At 42.4% G+C, this 22,407-nt stretch overlaps 2 protein-coding genes across 3 annotated transcripts in view; both read left to right on the top strand.

Annotated features, from left to right (window-relative positions):
- Positions 1-22,407, top strand: part of LOC132882584 (zinc-binding protein A33-like) — a 193,095-nt gene that overhangs the window by 133,717 nt on the left and 36,971 nt on the right. The window lies entirely within an intron of this gene.
- On the top strand, positions 529-21,540 carry LOC132882544 (E3 ubiquitin-protein ligase TRIM39-like). 2 transcript variants are annotated; one of them, XM_060915647.1, is made up of 7 exons: positions 529-640; positions 8,511-9,094; positions 9,176-9,271; positions 15,175-15,408; positions 15,504-15,669; positions 15,863-15,889; positions 15,991-21,540. In XM_060915647.1, the coding sequence occupies exons 2-7, from the start codon at positions 8,513-8,515 to the stop codon at positions 16,539-16,541; spliced, it is 1,656 nt and encodes a 551-aa protein (XP_060771630.1). In that variant the 5' UTR covers positions 529-640; positions 8,511-8,512; the 3' UTR covers positions 16,542-21,540. The 2 variants fall into 2 exon arrangements, with proteins under 2 accessions (XP_060771630.1, XP_060771627.1); XM_060915644.1 differs by lacking the exon at positions 529-640 and having other exon boundaries at positions 8,495-9,094.

Here is a 22,407-nt window from a genome sequence, read left to right as displayed (position 1 = left end):
GCACGGTGGTGTAGTGGTTAGCGCTGTCGCCTCACAGCAAGAAGGTCCGGGTTTGAGCCCCGTGGCCGGCGAGGGCCTTTCTGTGCGGAGTTTGCATGTTCTCTCCGTGTCCGTGTGGGTTTCCTCCGGGTGCTCCGGTTTCCCCCACAGTCCAAAGACATGCAGGTTAGGTTAACTGGTGACTCTAAATTGACCGTGAGTGTGAATGGTTGTCTGTGTCTATGTGTCAGCCCTGTGATGACCTGGCGACTTGTCCAGGGTGTACCCCGCCTTTCGCCCGTAGTCAGCTGGGATAGGCTCCAGCTTGCCTGCGACCCTGTAGAAGGATAAAGCGGCTAGAGATAATGAGAGAGAGAGAGAGATTAGTAAAAAATCCAGACTGAAAATGTCCACAGTGCAGATTTTAGAGATGGAGGCATTTTAAAACACTGGAGTTCACCATGGTGAATTTCCACCATCTAGTGGCTAAACCGTGTAACTGCACCATAAGAACAAGCCAAACAGTTTTATATGACGTCACTCATGTGAATCGAAACCAAGCTCAAATCCGTCTCATGACCAAAACCAGACCCTTTCAGCAGGACACAATCTCCAGTTCGAAGCTTCTGTCTGTTTCTTCAAGGGATTAAAACCACTGCAGGTAAACACTAAGAAAACAGGAACAAGAGGGAAAAGAGAAATAGAAATTAGTAAAGAGTGCTACAGATGACTCTACTTCCTGTTTGTGTTGTTTTTCACTTGATTTCTGTTCCATTACAGTTCAGTTCCTCTTCAGGATCAAACACACAGGGCTTTCATCTTAAAGAACAGGGTTTTAGCTCACATTAAACACCTGGAAGTTTTGCTGTGTTTCTGGAGATTATTTCAGGAAGAGGTTTGAACAACTAGTTAAGATCTTTTCACTAGGAGTTCAGGAAAGCATAGTTCGAATTACGGGGGGTACTATACCCCCCAATGAAGACCCAGTACCCCCCAAAGAGACAAAAATATAAGTTTTGGGGGGGTCCGATATTTTTTCTGATATTGTGAAAAGGAATATATAATTCAAACCAACTCCCATTCGGCATTCTTATTGTAGGAACATTTTAATGTAAATAGATTTCAGACAGACACCCCTATTGTGGACCGTACCATTTTTAGTCACCGCAGCGCTAGAACGCGCTAGAGCAGGGGTTCTCAAAGTGTGGGAGAGTCAAACCCCCCTCCCCCCCGCAGAGAGCAAATAAACAACAGCGCCCCCCCCCCTTACAATTTTTGTTGTTGCTATACTTAATGTTCCATTTGTATTTTAAAAAATGGGTGTTGTACACGGGCGGCACGGTGGTGTAGTGGTTAGCGCTGTCGCCTCACAGCAAGAAGGTCCTGGGTTCGAGCCCCGGGGCCGGCGAGGGCCTTTCTGTGTGGAGTTCGCATGTTCTCCCCGTGTCCGCGTGGGTTTCCTCCGGGTGCTCCGGTTTCCCCCACAGTCCAAAGACATGCAGGTTAGGTTAACTGGTGACTCTAAATTGACCGTAGGTGTGAATGTGAGTGTGAATGGTTGTCTGTGTCTATGTGTCAGCCCTGTGATGACCTGGCGACGTGTCCAGGGTGTACCCCGCCTTTCGCCTGTAGTCAGTTGGGATAGGCTCCAGCTTGCCTGCGACCCTGTAGAAGGATAAAGCGGCTAGAGATAATGAGATGAGATGGGTGTTGTACACATTTTTATTTTTTTCTTTTACACATTTTAAACATCTGTGCTTTTTGAAAACCTCTTTTTTTTTTTACACATTTTAAACATCTGTGCTTTTTTTTTAAACATCTTGTTTTACACATTTTAAACATCTCATAGCATCGTTAGCTAGCACCTCTTGGCAGACAACACACTGTGGCAGTGGAGCATCTTCAGATCCAGTCCATGAAAATCCAAACTTTAAATAATCGTGGTCATACTTCCTTCTTTTTTTGCTTGGCCCAGACTCTGTCTCCTCACTCACTGTAGCTTTAGGTACTAAAAATCCATCCATTTTGTCTCTGGCAAAGGCTAGCTGAAGTTCGCTAAATGTCCGCAATAGTAACTTATTCTGGTTTATTTTTCCTCACGTTGTGCCACCCCCCCCTCCCCCCCCCCCCGGAAGAACTCTGGCGCCCCCTAGGGGAGACTCGCCCCACACTTTGAAAAGCCCTGCGCTAGAAGCAATAGCTTCTAGTCCACACCGTATTCGGTTGATTCATCAGATACAGTCCATGGGTTTGCAGCAATTTATACAGTCTGTGGTTTGCAGCAGAAGACGTGCATTGGTAATGTTAGTTGCTAACCAACTTTTAGCCTGTTGAAAATGTGTTATTTTACAACTTTCATTTATTAAAGTGATTTGTTCTTTCAGCTCATGTCACATCTTTATACATTGAATTACTTACCCACTGAGGCCAGAAGGCTACAGTGGACGGACATTAATGTTAGTTACCAACGTTAGTTAGCAAGATAAGCTAAGTCTCTATTTAAATCAAGCTTATTACAGTGTGGTATAGAAACGATTCTCATTTCAAAGGAGAAGAACTCCATATGTTTCCATTCTCATTTTATCATGAATAAATTGTGCCCTTCTGAAATTCATTTGGCACATAGGCCCATCCTGTGTGTGTGATTAAGCACAAGAAGTTCTGATGTAGGCCTAGCTAAGCCTATGTAAAATTACAATCAGAACCTCTGGGGACTGGGGGCAACATAAAAAGAGCCAGGTAGTAGGCTAGCCTAGGCAAAATAGCCGAGTACATGGATGTTTTCTATTGTTTTTACTTACATTCCTTTTGTATTATTTTTAAGATGGTCATAGTTTCATCTGAGTACCCTGTTTGAGTTTATTCACAGAGACAGTAGGCCAAACATGAGGAAAAGAAAAGGGCCAGACATCAGGCATTTTTTTGGTGCTAAAAGAGTAAGTAGTAAATATTAGCACTAAGATCTACAGACAATTACAGTACAAGTGTAGGTGCAGTTAGGTTTTATACACTGTTCATGTGAATAAAGAAAGTGGGTTCCCAGCAGACAGGAGAGGCACAGCAGGACGTAAGAGAGCAAGACATTCAGCAGGACTGTTCTGCATGTGTGTATATACTGTATGTGACACATTTGTAGTGTTGATACCCAGTTTGTTCTGACAAAGAAGGTTATCAGGTTGTACTGCTGTTTTTCTTCTGTGGTAGTACTGTATGGTTTGTCATGCTTCTTAATGACATTAAAAATTATTGTTCAGAGTTATTGTGTTGAGTTACTGACACCGACTTCCATAGACGAGACGGGACAGGACCGGGGGGGGTCGGCGATTGATATGATAGTGGACCATGATGGTACCCCCCAATTATGGTGGGGTAATTCGCACTCTGCAGGAAAGTCCTGTCAGGTTTCATTCACTGAGGTGAAGATGGTTTGAGGTTGGATACTGAAAGGATGGTTCGCTCACCTCTGAGCCCTCACTCTTAAACACACCCGTTTTACTGAGGAACTGTCAATAAATTACTGTATCAATGATAAGTAAAACAAAATCTTCCAAGTCATGTGACTCAGTAACTCCAAACTAATGCTGAAATGTAGAACTGATCTCACAGAATGAGACACGCCTCATGTTTATGGATTTTAGTGCACTTTCTATTTTATATGAATATTTTAATGAAAATTCAGACAAATAATACATTCTTCTACGATCACTGGGCTACTTCAAAGGTACAATTCAACGTAATGATTTTTTTCCCCCACAGCATGAAACATTTGTTGTAAAATGTTCATTTGCACAAAATAACCATGTTTTTTCTCTTGGACTTTTGGAGTTGTTTGGTGTCCGTGGGGGCGGCACGGTGGTGTAGTGGTTAGCGCTGTCGCCTCACAGCAAGAAGGTCCAGGTTCGAGCCCCATGGCCGGCGAGGGCCTTTCTGTGTGGAGTTTGCATGTTCTCCCCGTGTCCGCGTGGGTTTCCTCCGGGTGCTCCGGTTTCCCCCACAGTCCAAAGACATGCAGGTTAGGTTAACTGGTGACTCTAAATTGACCGTAGGTGTGAGTGTGAATGGTTGTCTGTGTCTGTGTCAGCCCTGTGATGACCTGGCGACTTGTCCAGGGTGTACCCCGCCTTTTGCCCTTAGTCAGCTGGGATAGGCTCCAGCTTGCCTGCGACCCTGTAGAAGGATAAAGCGGCTAGAGATAATGAGATGAGATGGTGTCCATGGGCTCACACTAAGCATGGTACCACCTGTTTCACTCATTGCACTGGAGCTGTTTAAGTTAAAAACAAAGTATTGTTTACATTTATTTATTAGGGCGGCACGGTGGTGTAGTGGTTAGCGCTGTCGCCTCACAGCAAGAAGGTCCGGGTTCCAGCCTTGTGGCCGGCGAGGGCCTTTCTGTGCGGAGTTTGCATGTTGTCCGCGTAGGTTTCCTCCGGGTGCTCCAGTTTCCCCCACAGTCCAAAGACATGCAGGTTAAGTTAACTGGTGACTCTAAATTGACCGTAGGTGTGAATGGTTGTCTGTGTCTATGTGTCAGCCCTGTGATGACCTGGCGACTTGTCCAGGGTGTATCCCGCCTTTCGCCTGACCCGGCCACCTGTACCCCGCCTTCCTGTGACCCTGTAGAACAGGATAAAGCAGCTAGAAATAATGAGATGAGACATTTTATTTATTATTCAGCTATTGTGTACCAAGGTGTTTAATCATACAAGCTTATTCGGAAGCTGTACACAAGTCTACTTGTTACCTCTACAAAAGCAGTTGTGTTTTTGGTGCTCTCTGTCTGGCAGACAGCTGGATTTCACAAAAACCACCTCAGCAGATGTATATGAAATCTAGGCTCCAGGAATGTTTTTTGATCTTGTTAACATTGTGAGCTCGGGCAAATTTACGGATTTTCCTTCGTCAATTTCTTCTAAATTACTCAAATGATCTCCATGAAGGTTCGTTGAAAGGTGCAACAAGGGCCAAAGAAGAAACTTAAATTTTGGAGCAGATCCAGATCAAAGAATGGACATATACAAATGTATATAATGGTTACATTTAAAGATTTGCACATCATAGAAGTCTAAACTATTGTCCTTGGCAGAGGTCTGCACTTTCTGAGGGCCATTCTACTAACCCCATTTCCAGAAAAGTTGGGGTATATTCCAAAATGCAATAAAAACAACAACAACAAAAAATCTGTGATATGTTAATTTCTGCAAACCTTTATTTCACTGACAAAAGTACAAAGAAAAGAGTTTCAGTAGTTTACCCACATGCACTCCAGAGATTTGGGCTCCACCAAGCCCTCATAAAAGAAATGGCACTGCAGGAAAAATCCATTGGGTGGCTGCTGTACCCTGTCATATTGAGCCAGAATGTTCAGCCTTAGCCGCTGAAGTAAAATAATAGATTCCGTCTTCAACAATGTGACATTTGTGTGGGACTGCATGGGGTGCCTGTACTCTTCTGCTACATCCATGGTAGATGAACTATGATGTCAGGTAGGTGGCAGTGAGGCGGATGTAAGTGCAGGAAGACGTATTTATTTATGATTGTGCTATACAGATTCAAAAACACGAGGTAAGATGAGAGTTACAAAAATAAAAAAAACCATAATCATTAAACAGACCAGAGTTATTAATCAGAGCTAAAGACAAATGTGATAATACAAACAACAATGGCAACTACTGAAACAATACTTTGCAAAGTGTTTGTGAAAACAGTGTCCTTATATGAGTGTTCGCTGATTGTGCTCCAAATCAGCAACAGGTGTGTCCACTGGTCACTTGTCCCAAGGGCGTGCGGCCGTGCAAAATGTGCCAGGCTTGAACAACTAAAGGTGTGACAAGAGAGAACTTTGTCTTCAGCCTGGTCCATGAAAGCTGAAAGTTTTCATTTTAAATCTCCACAATGAACTTCAGCCACAAGTCCATAAGAAAATTTGATTTTCATCAAAAGTATTTGCTGATTTAGAATATATGGGGACTGATTTTTGTTGTTGTTTTTTTTTGTCAAGTTTGAGACATTTTCTGTGTTAGTGGTATTAAAACAGTAAATGTATCAGGAAGGTGAACATGACAGTGTGTAAATGTGTCATATGAACACATGAGGTGCTGTGTAAAGCAAATCATACAATGTCAACATACACTATATTGAAAGCTGTGAACAGATTCACAGCTTGTGTTTTAAACATACTGCACATAACTATGTGTCATTTTTCTCCACATTCTATCAAAGAGTGCAGGGAGTCCAAATACTCTGTAGGGATTTAATAGTCGAAGGAACCGGGATGATCTATAACCCCGATTCCAAAAAAGTTGGGACAAAGTACAAATTGTAAATAAAAAAGGAATGCAATGATGTGGAAGTTTCAAAATTCCATATTTTATTCAGAATAGAACATATATGACATATCAAATGTTTAAACTGAGATAATGTATCATTTAAAGAGAAAAATTAGGTGATTTAAAATTTCATAACACATCTCAAAAAAGTTGGGACAAGGACCACTGTGAGACATCCCCTTTTCTCTTTACAACAGTCTGTAAATGTCTGGGGACTGAGGAGACAAGTTGCTCAAGTTTAGGGATAGGAATGTTAACCCATTCTTGTCTAATGTAGGATTCTAGTTGCTCAACTGTCTTGGGTCTTTTTTGTCATATCTTCCGTTTTATGATGCGCCAAATGTTTTCTATGGGTGAAAGATCTGGACTGCAGGCTGGCCAGTTCAGTACCCAGACCCTTCTTCTACGCAGCCATGATGCTGTAATTGATGCAGTATGTGGTTTGGCATTGTCATGTTGGAAAATGCAAGGTTTTCCCTGAAAGAGACGTCGTCTGGATGGGAGCATATGTTGCTCTAGAACCTGGATATACCTTTCAGCATTGATGGTGTCTTTCCAGATGTGTAAGCTGCCCATGCCACATGCACTAATGCAACCCCATACCATCAGAGATGCAGGCTTCTGAACTGAGCGCTGATAACAACTTGGGTCGTCCTTCTCCTCTTTAGTCCGAATGACACGGCGTCCCTGATTTCCATAAAGAACTTCAAATTTTGATTCGTCTGACCACAGAACAGTTTTCCACTTTGCCACAGTCCATTTTAAATGAGCCTTGGCCCAGAGAAGACGTCTGCGCTTCTGGATCATGTTTAGATACGGCTTCTTCTTTGAACTATAAAGTTTTAGCTGGCAACGGCGGATGGCACAGTGAATTGTGTTCACAGATAATGTTCTCTGGAAATATTCCTGAGCACATTTTGTGATTTCCAATACAGAAGCATGCCTGTATGTGATGCCGTGCCGTCTAAGGGCCCGAAGATCATGGGCACCCGGTATGGTTTTCTGGCCTTGACCCTTACGCACAGAGATTCTTCCAGATTCTCTGAATCTTTTCATGATATCATCTACAGTGCATAATATGTTCAAACTCTTTGCAATTTTACACTGTCGAACTCCTTTCTGATATTGCTCCACTATTTGTTGGTGCAGAATTAGGGGGATTGGTGATCCTCTTCCCATCTTTACTTCTGAGAGCCGCTGCCACTCCAAGATGCTCTTTTTATACCCAGTCATGTTAATGACCTATTGCCAATTGACCTAATGAGTTGCAATTTGGTCCTCCGGCTGTTCCTTTTTTGTACCTTTAACTTTTCCAGCCTCTTATTGCCCCTGTCCCAACTTTTTTGAGATGTTGCTGTCATGAAATTAAAAATGAGCCAATATTTGGCATGAAATTTCAAAATGTCTCACTTTCGACATTTGATATGTTGTCTATGTTCTATTGTGAATACAATATCAGTTTTTGAGATTTGTAAATTATTGCATTCCATTTTTATTTACAATTTGTACTTTGTCCCAACTTTTTTGGAATCGGGGTTGTATGACCTTTGTATTGGCAAACATACTAAACTACTCGATCAAATAAGTCAGCTTGGGCCCTAATAAACAAAGAAGCAGAATTCCCCTGGGAAAAATAGAAAGATGATGTTGGACTGAAGCGAAGCTGGTTATTTTAGCATCCAAGGGGTGAGTCTAGTGATGTACAAATGTAAGAATCAGGAACAGTTGAAGCAATTCTGCTGTGGCGGAAATACATATTTTAATTTTTGCAGCATAAGTGTGTATTTGTCATATGTGCATATCCAGGTCAAAGGTCAGGAAAGACGGCAGTGGAGTACGTCCAAATTTTCCTTACTACTCGCTGACATACTCATACAAAGTACTACAGTAACAGTCGGGTCGTAGATTCTTGGTAATTAAGTGCGTAATGATTGCAGTGTGTAAAGTTTTCTGTTTGTCTAAATCCTCTCTGCATTTTAAATTTCAAGTTGTTTTGCAAGAAAGGGATGGATATGAAAAATGCATTTACATTAAAGGACATATTGAAGAAAATGTCACACAAGTGCAGTGAGAAGTGAATCATTCAGGAGAGAGATTTGAGATCATTACTGGTGTTATGGAGTCTATTCAATTCAGTGTCCATGAACATTGTGTAAAGTTTTCTGTTGTCTAAATCTTCTCTCATCATGTCACTTGTGTCAGCCATGGCTTCCTCCAGCAGTGTCCTGAGTGAAGATCAGCTCCAGTGCTCCATCTGTCTGGATGTGTTCACTGATCCAGTCTCGACTCCATGTGGACACAACTTCTGTATGATCTGTCTCAAAGAGTACTGGGACAGCAGTTCACACTGTCAGTGTCCAGTGTGTCAAACGAATTTTGCCAAAAGACCGGAGTTGTGTGTGAATACGTTCATCTCTGAACTTGCTGCTCCATTTAAGAAGGCAGTTCAGGTGAAATCCAGCAGCGCTGCAGAAAAACCCACACAATCTGTGGTGCTCTGTGACGTCTGCTGTGAAAAGAAATGTGCAGCCGTGAAGTCCTGCCTGATCTGTATGACATCTTACTGCAAGACTCACCTGGAACCTCATGAGAGAGTTTCTTCATTAAAGAAGCACAAACTGATGAATCCTGTGGAGAACCTGGAGGACTACATCTGCTTGAAGCATGAGAGACCCCTGGAGCTGTTCTGTAGAGATGAACAGACGTGTGTGTGTCAGTTCTGTACTGAGGGAGAACACAGAACTCATAACACTGTTCCTATAGAGGAGGAGAGTGGAGAGAAGAAGGTGAGGGACTGAAAATGAATGATGCATATTTATCACCTCTATTGTTTATAAAACTTTATATATGATGTATATTTTTCTCAGACTGAGTTGGGAAATACACAAGCCGAAGTTCAGCAGATGATCCAGGAGCGACTGAAGAAGATTGAAGAAATTAAACACGCTGTCGAACTCAATAACGTGAGTCTCTTAAAGGGAAATGAAGTCATTTTTAAACTTGCTTTATTTCTTAATTAACGTGTTCTTCAATTACATTTTTGGTTTTAGTAACCTTACATCGTTACTTGGATTGGCAAGTAATTGCAATTAAATATTCTACTTATCGGCCTATTCCGTTTTCAGCCATGTTGAATTTAGTTTGGTTGGTCCATGGCAGGCATCACTTATCCGTGCGATCTTCACGAGACTTCGAAATGTGTCAGCTAGGGATGGGAATTGATAAGAATTTAGCAATTCCGATTCCATTATTGATATCACTTATCAATTCGATTCCTTATCAATTCTCTTATCAGTTCTCATTGGGTTAAGAAATAAAATATAGTAGAAATGGATTTGTTTACATTAAAAATTAGCATGACTGTGTGTGTGTGTGTGTGTGTGTGTGTGTGTGTTTGTGTGTGTGTCTGGGGTCATTATTAACATGACTTCTGCATCATCTCTGCTGGCTCCATTTGGCCCTGAGTGGCAAATTAACAATTTTTGTGCAGAAAAATTAGCATGTTTGCCTTCTCAGGAAGGATCCGAGATCTTTCTGGATTTAAGGTATCTCCAGCTGTGGAGAACACCCTCTCAGATGGGGTAGAGGATGCTTGGACACAAAGATGCTTCTCAGCTAAAGCTGATAACATTGGCAATGTGTCCCTCTTCATCCACCACCAGAGAGTGGGGCTGTCCTTGGTTGGAATGGGAGGAAGGCTTCTATATAGTTGAACTTCTTGATCTACTCTCTGGGCAACGCAGACAGAGGGCTGCTGCTGCAAGGACAGAAGCTCGCTGTCCTCTTCTGCAAAAAGTTCTTCTTGGGCTGTCTTTTTTTTTTTTTTTTTGCTGCTTTATGTGGCATATAGACATTATATTCTTTTTCATCTTCTTCTGCCTGCCTCTGTGTCTCTCCCAGCTCTGACAGCTGTTCTGTTGCTGCTGCCTGTGTGTTTGCTGCCACTGCTGCTGTCCTGATCTTGTCCCAGATTTCATCCCCATCCATTCTGGATTTAAATCTGGGGTCTAATACAGTTGCTTCCTCCAGGAATGCTCCAGGATGATGTCATCATCCTTGTAACATTTAGAAAGATCATTCCAAATGTTTTCCTTGATGCCCCTGGTGAATGCAGAGTCATCTGCCTGCACTGTGTAATGTTTGTGCAGCTTCTGAATGATGGGTATCCGGCCACAGGTCGGACTTTTTTCGCTACAGACTGCAAGTGCAGATGTGTAATGCTTCCAATTTCTCCTTCTCCATGGGCTTTCTTAGCCTTGGGTCTATAGCTGCAGCTTGGATGGCAGAAAATTGCTCACAGAACCTGTCCATCATCAAAAACAGAGAGTTCCATCTTGTCCTCACATCTAAGAGGAGCATGTGCTGGGGCAGCTCTGAAAGGCGCACACACACACACACACACACACACACACACACACACACATAAACGACATGATAAAATTAGTATAAACAACATTTAAATTATCATTATAATTTTAGATTGACCCTAATCTGTTCATTTACATTTTGGCTGGCTTTGATTACAGTATTTAAAATACTCTTACTGAAGAGTTGTTGCTTCTCCTTGGGGACTACTTTTGCCATGTGGGATCTCTTCATCCATATAACCACAGAACGAATCCTTGCCACCCAGTTGGAAATTGTACTGCAGGTGTACAGCTTGTGAGCTGCAAGGTTTAGCGTGTGCGCGAAACATGAAAACTTGATAATATTCAGCTTTTTCACAGCTACATCCATATTTGCTGCATTATCCACAGTGGCTGCCACAACCTTCTCTTTTACGCCAAACTCCTCCAGGACCCCCTCAATCTCCTCTGCTACAGCTGTCCCTGTCTGTGATTCATACACTTAGATTAGATTAGATTAGATTAGATTAGATTAGATTAGATTAGATTAGATTAGATTAGATAGAACTTTATTGATCCCTTTGGGAGGGTTCCCTCAGGGAAATTAAAATTCCAGCAGCATCATTACAGGATAAACAAAGAATAGAAAATAGAGAGAACTTCTAGATAAATTAAATTAAGTATTTACATATACAAATATAAAAAAAGATATGAAAAAAGTCCAGCAGGAGAGGTATTGCACATTATATTGCACATTGTCCAGTATTACTTTTTGTCAGGCTAGGCTACTGCTCCTTCCCATCCTCTGTTGTCTTGTTACCCCTCCTCCCCCCCAGAGAGGAGTTGTACAGTCTGATGGCGTGAGGGACAAAGGAGTTTTTAAGTCTGTTCATCCTGCTCTTGGGAAGGAGCATTCTGTCACTGAACAGGCTCCTCTGGTTGCTGATGACGATGTGCAGAGGGTAACTGGCATCCTCCATGATGCTCAGTAGTTTGTCCATAGTCCTCTTCTCTGCCACCGTCACCAGAGAGTCCAGCTTCATGCCGACCACAGAGCCGGCCCGCCTGATCAGTTTGTCCAGCCTGGATGTGTCCTTCTTGGATGTGCTGCCCCCCCAGCACACCACAGTGTAGAACAGGATATTGGCAACCATGGACTGATAGAACATCCACAGGAGTTTCCTGCAGATGTTAAAGGACCGCAGCCTCCTCAGGAAGTACAGCCTACTCTGTCCCTTCCTGTACATATGGTTGGTGTTGCAAGTCCAGTCCAGCTTGCTGTCCAGCCACAGCCTGAGGTACAACCCCGATTCCAAAAGAATTGGGACAAAGTACAAATTGTAAATAAAAATGGAATGCAATGATGTGGAAGTTTCAAAATTCCATATTTTATTCAGAATAGAACACAGATGACATATCAAATGTTTAAACTGAGAAAATGTATCATTTAAAGAGAAAAATTAGGTGATTTTAAATTTCATGACAACAACACATCTCAAAAAAGTTGGGACAAGGCCATGTTTCCCACTGTGAGACATCCCCTTTTCTCTTTACAACAGTCTGTAAACGTCTGGGGACTGAGGAGACAAGTTGCTCAAGTTTAGGGATAGGAATGTTAACCCATTCTTGTCTAATGTAGGATTCTAGTTGCTCAACTGTCTTGGGTCTTTTTTTGTCATATCTTCCATTTTATGATGCACCAAATGTTTTCTATGGGTGAAAGATCTGGACTGCAGGCTGGCCAGTTCAGTACCCGGACCCTTCTTCTCTGCAGCCATGATGCTGTAATTGATGCAGTATGTGGTTTGGCATTGTCATGTTGGAAAATGCAAGGTCTTCCCTGAAAGAGACGTTGTCTGGATGGGAGCATATGTTGCTCTAGAACCTGGATATACCTTTCAGCATTGATGGTGTCTTTCCAGATGTGTAAGCTGCCCATGCCACACGCACTAATGCAACCCCATACCATCAGAGATGCAGGCTTCTGAACTGAGCGCTGATAACAACTTGGGTCGTCCTTCTCCTCCTTAGTCCGAATGACACGGCATCCCTGATTTCCATAAAGAACTTCAAATTTTGACTCGTCTGACCACAGAACAGTTTTCCACTTTGCCACAGTCCATTTTAAATGAGCCTTGGCCCAGAGAAGACGTCTGCGCTTCTGGATCATGTTTCGATACAGCTTCTTCTTTGAACTATAGAGTTTTAGCTGGCAATGGCGGCTGGCACGGTGAATTGTGTTCACAGATAATGTTCTCTGGAAATATTCCTGAGCCCATTTTGTGATTTCCAATACAGAAGCATGCCTGTATGTGATGCAGTGCCGTCTAAGGGCCCGAAGATCACGGGCACCCAGTATGGTTTTCCGGCCTTGACCCTTACGCACAGAGATTCTTCCAGATTCTCTGAATCTTTTGATGATATTATGCACTGTAGATGATGATATCTTCAAACTCTTTGCAATTTTACACTGTTGAACTCCTTTCTGATATTGCTCCACTATTTGTCAGTGCAGAATTAGGGGGATTGGTGATCCTCTTCCCATCTTTACTTCTGAGAGCTGTTGCCACTCCAAGATGCTCTTTTTATACCCAGTCATGTTAATGACCCATTGACAATTGACCTAATGAGTTGCAATTTGGTCCTTCAGCTGTTCCTTTTTTGTACCTTAAACTTTTCCAGCCACTTATTGCCCCTGTCCCAACTTTTTTGAGATGTGTTGCTGTCATGACATTTCAAATGAGCCAATATTTGGCATGAAATTTCAAAATGTCTCACTTTCGACATTTGATATGTTGTCTATGTTCTATTGTGAATACAATATCAGTTTTTGAGATTTGTAAATTATTGCATTCTGTTTTTATTTACAATTTGTTCTTTGTCCCAACTTTTTTTGGAATCTGGGTTGTACTTGTAGGAATCCACAGCCTCCACCTCGACTCCCTCGATCAGAACTGATCATGACCTTGGTCTGTACCTCCTAAAGTCAATGACCAGCTCCTTGGTCTTCGAGGTGTTGAGCCGCATATGGTTCCTGTTGCACCAAACGGCAAAGTCCCTCACCAGACTCCTATACTCCTCCTCTCTGTTGTCCCTGATACACCCCACGATGGCTGTGTCATCGGCGAACTTCTGAATGTGACACAGCTCCGAGTTGTAGCAGAAGTCCACGGTGTAAAGGGTGAAGAGAAGAGGGCCCAGCACCATGCCCTGGGGTGCTCCGGTGCTGTTAATCACAGTGTCAGACGTGATGTCCTTCAGCCTGACGTACTGCAGCCTGTCGGTGAGGTAGCTGGAGATCCAGGTGACCAGGCAGGGGTCCACTCGCATCCTGTTCAGTTTGTCCTGAAGCATAAGGCACTGGATGGTGTTGAACGCACTCAAGAAGTCCAAGAAGAGGATCCTCACTGTGCCATTTCCCTTATCCAGATGCGAGTGGGTTCGGTGTAGCAGGTAGAGGATGGCGTCTTCCACACCAACACCTGCCCGGTACGCAAACTGCAGACAGTCCTGGGCATGTTGCACCTGGGATCTGAGGAGGCTGAGGAAGAGCCGCTCCAACATCTTCATCAGATGTGAAGTAAGTTCCACCGGTCGGAAGTCGTTCAGCTCACTGGGCCGATTCTTCTTGGGAACTGGAACAATGCATGATGTCTTCCAGAGGGCGGGCACTCTCCCCAGCTGCAGGCTGAGGTTGAAGATGCATTGGAGTGATTCACCCAGTTCATCAGCACAGGTCTTCAGTAGTTGGGGACATGCCTTGTCCGGGCCTGCTGCTTTCCTGGGGTGAAACTTCCTCAGTTGACCTCTGACCTGGTCTGCAGTAATGCATGGAGGAGTCTGTGTTGAGGTGGGGGAGGAGGGGGCTGCTGTGATGACTGGGGGGAGGTGTGTTGAGGGAAGGAGAGATGGCTGCAGTGAGGGGGAGGGTGGGAAGGACATGGGCTGGTTGAACTGGTTGAAGAAGTCATTCAGCTCATTCGCCCTCTCCACTGTCCCCTCAACGACTCTGGTCTTTGTGTTCTGGCCTGTGATGGTTTTCACACCTTCCCAGACCTCCCTCATGCTGTTCTCCTTCAGCTTCTGCTCCATCTATATAGTCCTCTATATAGTAACTCCCTGTATAGGCAGTAGGGAGCAGTGAAAGAGTGATCGATTTCGGACACGGAACATTGGCAGATGTTGGTCAATTTGATTTCTGCTGTACGTTTTACTTCCATCCTACGATGTCTCGCACAGGTCTCAACGAATCTCGTTTACAGCCATTGCTTTGACATATGGACTGATGTATTACAGAGCATATTTCAAATACTCAGAACTTGCTATAGCAGTGACAAAATAGCTATAAAAATGCATTCATATATTTTAATAAAATGAGATAAACAGAATTTTGATAAAAAATTTGCCTTCAGTTCCCCTTAAACTCACCTACAAAATAGGTCCTTTATAAAAACACATTTGGAAAATCATGATCTCATCACATGAAATAAAATCATTTACCTCAATTTCTCTCCTGTTAGAAAAACACAGAGAAGGAGAAAGCAGACACTGTGGAGGTCTTCAGTGCTCTGATGCGCTGCATTGAGAGAAGTCAGACTGAGCTGCTTATGGTGATGGAGGAGAAGCAGAAAGCAGCAGAGATGCAGGCTGAAGAGTTCATTAAAGAGCTGGAGCAGGAAATCACTGAGCTAAAGAGGAGAAACACTGAGCTGGAGCAGCTCTCACACACTGAGGATCACCTCCACCTCCTACAGGTCAGAGTCCGTCTGTTTCTCAATAGCAATGCAGCACATGACAGGACAGCAGTCCCCATGCTGAGGGATTTCTCCTCTCTCCTGCTGTACTGTAGATTTACCCGTCACTGTGCAGCCCTCCACACACCCAGGACTGGACTGACATCACAATTAACCCTCATCTGAGTGAGGAGACTCTGAGGAGAGCTCTGTCTCAGCTTCAGGAAACTCTCAGTGAGGAAATGCGGAAGGTTGAAGAGACTGTTCAGTATTTACCCTTCAGTACGTCTTTGTTTTGGTGTAGAATGTATTGTAGGAGAAGATTGTCGCAGAAATATATAAAAATCCTGATGACGCAAACCTTTTTTTTACTGAAACTATGCTAGTCCTTATAGTTTATAATAATCAAGCATTTAATCTCACCAAATAAATCCGTAACAGCAAATAATGTTGTCCAAAATTATTTTCCCAACAGAACTGAAGAGAATTCAACAATATGCAGGTTTGTGAGCTTTTATTGATCACATGACTAAATATATATTTCTTCACTGTTCCACACTGTGCGATGATAAAACTGATGTTCACTGTGTTTCTGTCTCTCAGTGGATGTGACTCTGGATCCTGATACAACTCATCTTGCACTCATCCTGTCTGATGATGGGAAACGAGTGAAACATGGAGACACAGAACAGGATCTCCCTGATAACCCAGAGAGGTTTGATCTTTGTCCCTGTGTGCTGGGAAAGGAGGGATTCCCCTCAGGGAGATTTTACTATGAGGTGCAGGTCAGAGGGAAGACTAAGTGGACTTTAGGAGTGGCCAGAGAGTCCATTAACAGGAAAGGGAAGATTACAGTCAGTCCTGAAGATGGATACTGGTGTGTGTGTCTGAGGAATGAGACTGAATATAAAGCTTGTGGCTCTCCTCGTGTCTCCCTCTCCTTGAAACAGGCTCCTCAGAAGGTGGGGGTGTTTGTGGATTATGAGGAGGACCTGATCTCCTTCTATGATGTTGATGCAAAATCCCATATCTACTCTTTCACTGGTCAGAATTTCACTGAGAAACTTTATCCATTCTTCAGCCCCGGTCTCAGTGATGGAGGTAAAAATTCGGCACCACTGATCATCTGCCCTGTTCATCAGATCCAAGCTTAGTATTTTTTTTATTTTAGTGTTTATGCTGTCTTGCAAATTTGAATCCTATTTCATCTTAGCATTTTAAATGGTCTATATTTTGCTGTCTTTTTCTTGTGAAGATGTGTTTCTGAAAAATTGTCTCTGAAATGTTAATTTTTTTTTTCAAAATGATCTTGTATATTTGAATTTGTGTCGAGAAAGGAAGTGGACAAAATAAGAAAAGCACTACATGATAAAGGACCTTGAGTCTGAAGTGTCAAACAATTCCATCCACAGTTGCACAGGATAGTTCTATTCGGTTGATTCCTGACTCACAGCGTGTATCAGCTGTAAGACAGCTCTGAAAATTAACACTTTGATGATCATGATAGTGCCAAAGGGTGCAGAACTACACTACCCATCAGCCCCAGCACATCACATGACTCACTAATCACTCTCACCTGTCTCTCCTAATGCATTGTTAGCTCCACTATTTAAGTAAACATATCAGACGCTCGCTTGCCGTGCTGTGAAAATTGTGCATGCTGATGCTCATCTAAGTTTCCAAATATCATTGCTTAACTCTTGAATATTTTCTATCCTGACTACTTTCATTAAAAAGCTTATAATCACTGTTTAAAGTGCACCTGACACCAAAAAACATGTTAATTTGTTAATTTCTACGGAAGCCGAGGGAGGCCCTTCATATAATCCTTTTTTTTTATTCACCTTGTTATCCTGAGAAAGCGATATAATTAATTCAGGATCTCGAGAAAACAACACAACTAATTCGAGATCTCGAGAAAACAAAACCATTATTCCGAGATCTCGAGAAAACAAAATCGTTATTCCGAGATAATGACATAATTAATTCAGGATCGTGAGAAAACAACACAACTAATTCGAGATCTCGAGAAAACAAAACCGTTATTTCGAGATCTCGAGAAAACAAAACCGTTATTTATTTAGCTTTTGCCATAGGAAGATCTATATATATGTACATACATCATGGCATGGGAAACCACAACAGCTTGCGCCAATTACAGCGGCCCCATTATACCAAATCTGCATGTCTTTAAACTGTGGGGGAAACCGGAGCACCCGGAGGAAACCCATGCGGACACGGGGAGAACATGCAAACTCCACACAGAAAGGCCCCTGTCGGCCGTGAGGTTCGAACCCGTAACCTTCTTGCTGTGAGGCGACAGTGCTAACCACTACACCACCGTGCCACCAATTTCGAGATCTCGAGAAAACAAAACCATTATTTCATGATCTCGAGTAAACAGCTGAGAAATGATTCATTCAGGAACGCCAAGAGACTTGTGATATGCTGACTTTGGGGCTATTTCTCATTCTGTATAGACGCAACTTTGGTCATTAGAATGTCTGGAATAATCGTTCACCTAATAAGGCAATATTTTGATCAGGGGTTGACACAGGGAGAGATTGCATTAAGTCTTTTAATAAGGGATAATTTCAAAATTAGTCCACGGCACCTCCGCAGAAGACTGGCCCCCCTCTCTCTCAAGGCATCGTAAAAAGCCATTTCTGCTCTGTTACATGTCTGCCAATTTCTAAGTCTTCATTGTCTGACCCACAGGGGGGCGCAGCTCTGCTAGAAATCTCAGCTGTTTTCTCAAGATCATGAAATAATTGTTTTGTTTTTTCGAGATCACGGAATAAGTTTTGTTTTCTCGAGATCTCGAATTAGTTGTGTTGTTTTCTCGACATCCTGAATTAATTATGTCGTTATCTCGGGATAACAAGGTGAATAAAAAAAGATTATATGAAGGGCCTCTCGCGGCTTCCGTAAATTTCTGCCATATTGAGTTGAATAAAATGACAGATTTACTTCACACATCGCGCGACAGAATAGTAAGAAACATCGTTTTGAATGGTCCGCCACGCAGATAAATTGATATCACGGCAAGCCAACCCACGGCCGAGGAAGAAGGCGGATATGACGTCACATGCAGAACCGCTGACAGACATTTTCTCAGCTTCTCGTTGTTCACCAGTGCTTTTGCAAGTGAATATTTTTGCATCTGACTTGTGGATTTTGGTGAATATGCCTGCTCGTTGTGTGGCTGGGTTTTGCTCCAACGCCAGGGAAGCCGGGTATAGTCTGTATACCTTTCCCAAGGATCCCATCAGACACGAAGAGTGGGCAAAACAAGTGCGCCGGACACGGGACATGTGGACTCCCAATGACATGTGGGCCTCTGACAGACTTGTGACACTTGTTTGATTAGCTGTTGATTGATGGTTTTTCGGTGTGGATCTCCATCTTGTAATGAGATATTTACTACTAAATAATAGCAATAGGTGAATTTGTTCATGATTCAGAGTTCTGCCACAGTTCTGCTGCAATACCGTGTTGGCTGGACCTTATTAGTCTGGCTAACGCGACTTCAAAGCTCTGCGAGCATTTGGTCTGGCAAAGATATTAAGCCCAACCGTTTCCCAAAGCGCGTGGTTGACCCGCCTCCCTGAAATGCCTCAGTTTGCTACTGGTCAAAGCCAGAAAAGGCTGTGACGAAGCTTAAACCAATCACATCACTCTTTCCTCTGACGTATGTGACGCGACGATAGGATTCTCGCTGAGCCCCATTGATTTGGCTACCAGCGGGGCTAACTGGTAGATTAAACTCTTACCGAAGCCGGTCGGGAGCAAGGCGAAAACGTCCTTCCTTTCAATAAATACCTCCAGGGCTGCTCTTTGCTCCGTTTTCAATGAGAACTTCCCGTTGAATGCTTTCAATACAGCATGATTCTGTAAACAGTCTATGGCTTCCGGTCGCAGTTCTACTACGTCACTGCCTTGAACACACCTCTACCCAGGGCTGTTGGAGATGCTCAAAGTTGATTGGCTCCCGATTTTTCGGGAGCTTGGAAGAGCTGTAGATAGCTTGCCTGGCCAGACTAAGCTTGCAACAGGCCCCCGTGTTGCGTCACACTTAGGATGGGCGGGCCCAGGCTAGGACCTTATAGGCCTAACATGCAATTGAATTTCATCAGTTCATAGAAGTTTTTATTCTTATCAAATAAAAATGTGAGAAAACGGCCCAAATCTAAAAGACCATGAACTTTCAAGAGAGCATATTTTTTTAAAAGGAAATCAGTGCGGTAACATTGTCAATTTTATATGATAGAAGTATTTTATCCTATTATCATTTACCACCTAAGATACAGCCTATTTTTCAATGAAAAATAACATTTAGTATTATGAATATTCATAATAACACAATAGTTAGCAAATTACTGAATCTTCAAATTTGACGTGAATCGAAGGGTTTGTATTAGTCTGGTTAACACCAGACCATATCACAAGTGAAATATGGTCTGGAATCCGCCTACTGAATTTCTCGTAGGGGAGGTGTGGTTTACGATTGTCAATGGCCGTTTATTGGACGTTGCGAATGTCTATCATTTGGCGTATACGTAGCCCATGGCCAATCATGGCAGTTGTACCCGGTGACGTAGTTAGAGCGACAAAGAAGATGAAGAGGCGAAGAAGAGAAGGAAAGAGAAGGCAAAACAAAAATGGACTGTAACGCCAAACGCTGTTCTTTTTTTAAAACAAACTTTCTCTCTAAACTATTCAGAACAGTGTCTAAAGCTTGATCGAAAGTTTGGTTTGTATCGCTCGCCGCCATGTTAAATGTGATCCGTAAACAGTCCCAAATAAACTACAAGCTTCCGTTGTCGAGTAGTACCCGTCACCGTCTTTCCACCCCTCCCCACTCTCTGATTGGCTCCCTAACTCAGGCGAGCCTTTAGACCATAGTTTCCATGCTGTCTTTTCAGATCGGAACGATTGTGCAAAGCAGCATGGGATTTCCCAGGCTAGGTTTGTATGCAAACCTAAGGCGATTTTTGGTAATTATATCAATGAAAACCAATCCAATGCATACAAATAGGATGTTGTCATATAAGATATGGGCAATCTTACTACTTGCATGGATATTTCACAGTATTGTCTCTTGAGAGAAATCTTGAGAGAATTCAACATACTAACTCTGTTTAATAGGAAGTGATTAACACAAACAAGTGAAATGACCTACGTAATCATTATCGCGTTGCCATTGATGGCAGGATGTGTAAGGTAAACAAATCCCGCTCAGGCAGCAGCCGGGATGTGTACCTCACCAATCCCACCGTCAGTGGCAACCAGGAAATTGCTGCAGAATAATACTGTATTATTCTGTATTAATAATCCGACATGTCCAGTGTCAACCTCAAAAAGGGCCTCAGTTTCTGAAGACTGATCAGAAAATCGCTCTGTTTCGTCGGCCATAGCTGCATAGAAGGCCGAGCAGTCGTTCTGCATGTGACGTCACGACAAATATGGCGGCCACTGACAGCGGCTTGGTGCTTGGCCAGATTGATGCAGCTGCGCACAAAGTTTCGTTCTGTTGGTGGTTAGTTCTATCATGAAAGTGATCAGTGGTGTTTGTAGTTTTATTACAGAAACCTATTTTAGAACATAATTTTGCTGTCAGGTGCACTTTAAGTTCTAGTTTTCAGTGTCTCACTGTCAAGCTTTTGTGGTCGTCATCAATGTTAGGGTTTGTTACTTGTCTTGTTTTAGTTGTTTGTGTTTCACTGAATGTAAATAAAAAGTCTGCACTTGCATCAGTCTCCACCTTCTAACATCTGACACTGATCTGTGAGATTATAAAGCAACATGAGGCAACGGACAGACAGTGGGAATCTGAATTTCAGGTTTGTCAGTGATCAAAATTGTGAAATTATTTTATGGTTTAAGGGAGGCAGGCTTGAAAATCATGGCAGTGTTGATCATGGACACAAAGACACAAATCATACCCATACGTACAGTATAATATGGAGTTCACCATTCTCAAAGGATATGGAATGAAAATATGTTTTGACTTTTTTAAAATGGTAACAGAAGAATGAATCATTCCCTTTGCATTAATAGTTCTCTCTGTAAATGTAATAATTGTGTGTTTGCTGTGGTATAAAACATTTCTGAACCTGTTCTTATAGGAAAATAAACTTCAGGGTGGTAACAGTGACTCCGCTTCATGACATCAGCACAACACCAAGACTTTTATTCCCTGTTCAGATCATTAAAGCAGATATAACCCTTTATCATGTTTTAAATAGAGAGGTGCATTTTTAATATAAATTAAAATAAATGTGAAGTGTTTAAAATAATCCTGAGATTTGCATTTTGAATTTTGAGTTGTGCCCAGTTGTTTGGTGAGACAGGAATCGGATAAAAAAATGCGTTTTAACTGAAGATCAGGTTTTAGAAAATGTCACACAAACACAATGTGCAGGGCAGGAAGATAAAAGCTGTATTAGAAAAGTGTGCAAGAAATCCAATCTGTCAAGCAAAATCAGACACAAGAAAAAGACAGTGGTCGGGCAATTGGCAAACATCTTATTTTGCCTGATTATAATGGGGTCATTACCTGTGAGAATAATATTTATAAATATGAATATAAACACTTTCCCCCACCCATATTATGGTCGGTGTGAGTTAAATAAAACCTCTTCAGATTTCTGGCATTATTCACTCAACATCTGTCAGGACTGTCATAAGACAGTATATAATAAAAGACCAAAATTCTGTATTAATGCTAATTAATATTTTACTTATAAATACTTTCATATAACGTAAACGTGACTCTCTCCTCGTGAAGCCCAACACTGAGATTATTTTAATGTACACCACATTTCTCCAGCACACTCCTATAATAAAATTAATACTAGAAAAGCACTTGGAGAGCGCAGACCTCCGCCCAGCATCTCATCTCGCAATGAAAAAGAATCCTTTAAAAAAATCCTGGATCCAGAAGGTGATCCGGATCACCGCCAAAATTTAATGGATTGTTACTTGTGCCCAGTCACACCTCTGGAAAAAAATTTCAGA

This window comes from Neoarius graeffei, chromosome 1 (genome assembly GCF_027579695.1).
Source record: "Neoarius graeffei isolate fNeoGra1 chromosome 1, fNeoGra1.pri, whole genome shotgun sequence".
Taxonomy (NCBI): domain Eukaryota; kingdom Metazoa; phylum Chordata; class Actinopteri; order Siluriformes; family Ariidae; genus Neoarius; species Neoarius graeffei.
Note: the sequence above shows the minus strand (reverse complement) of the source record. Positions and strands in the feature narration are given on the sequence as shown.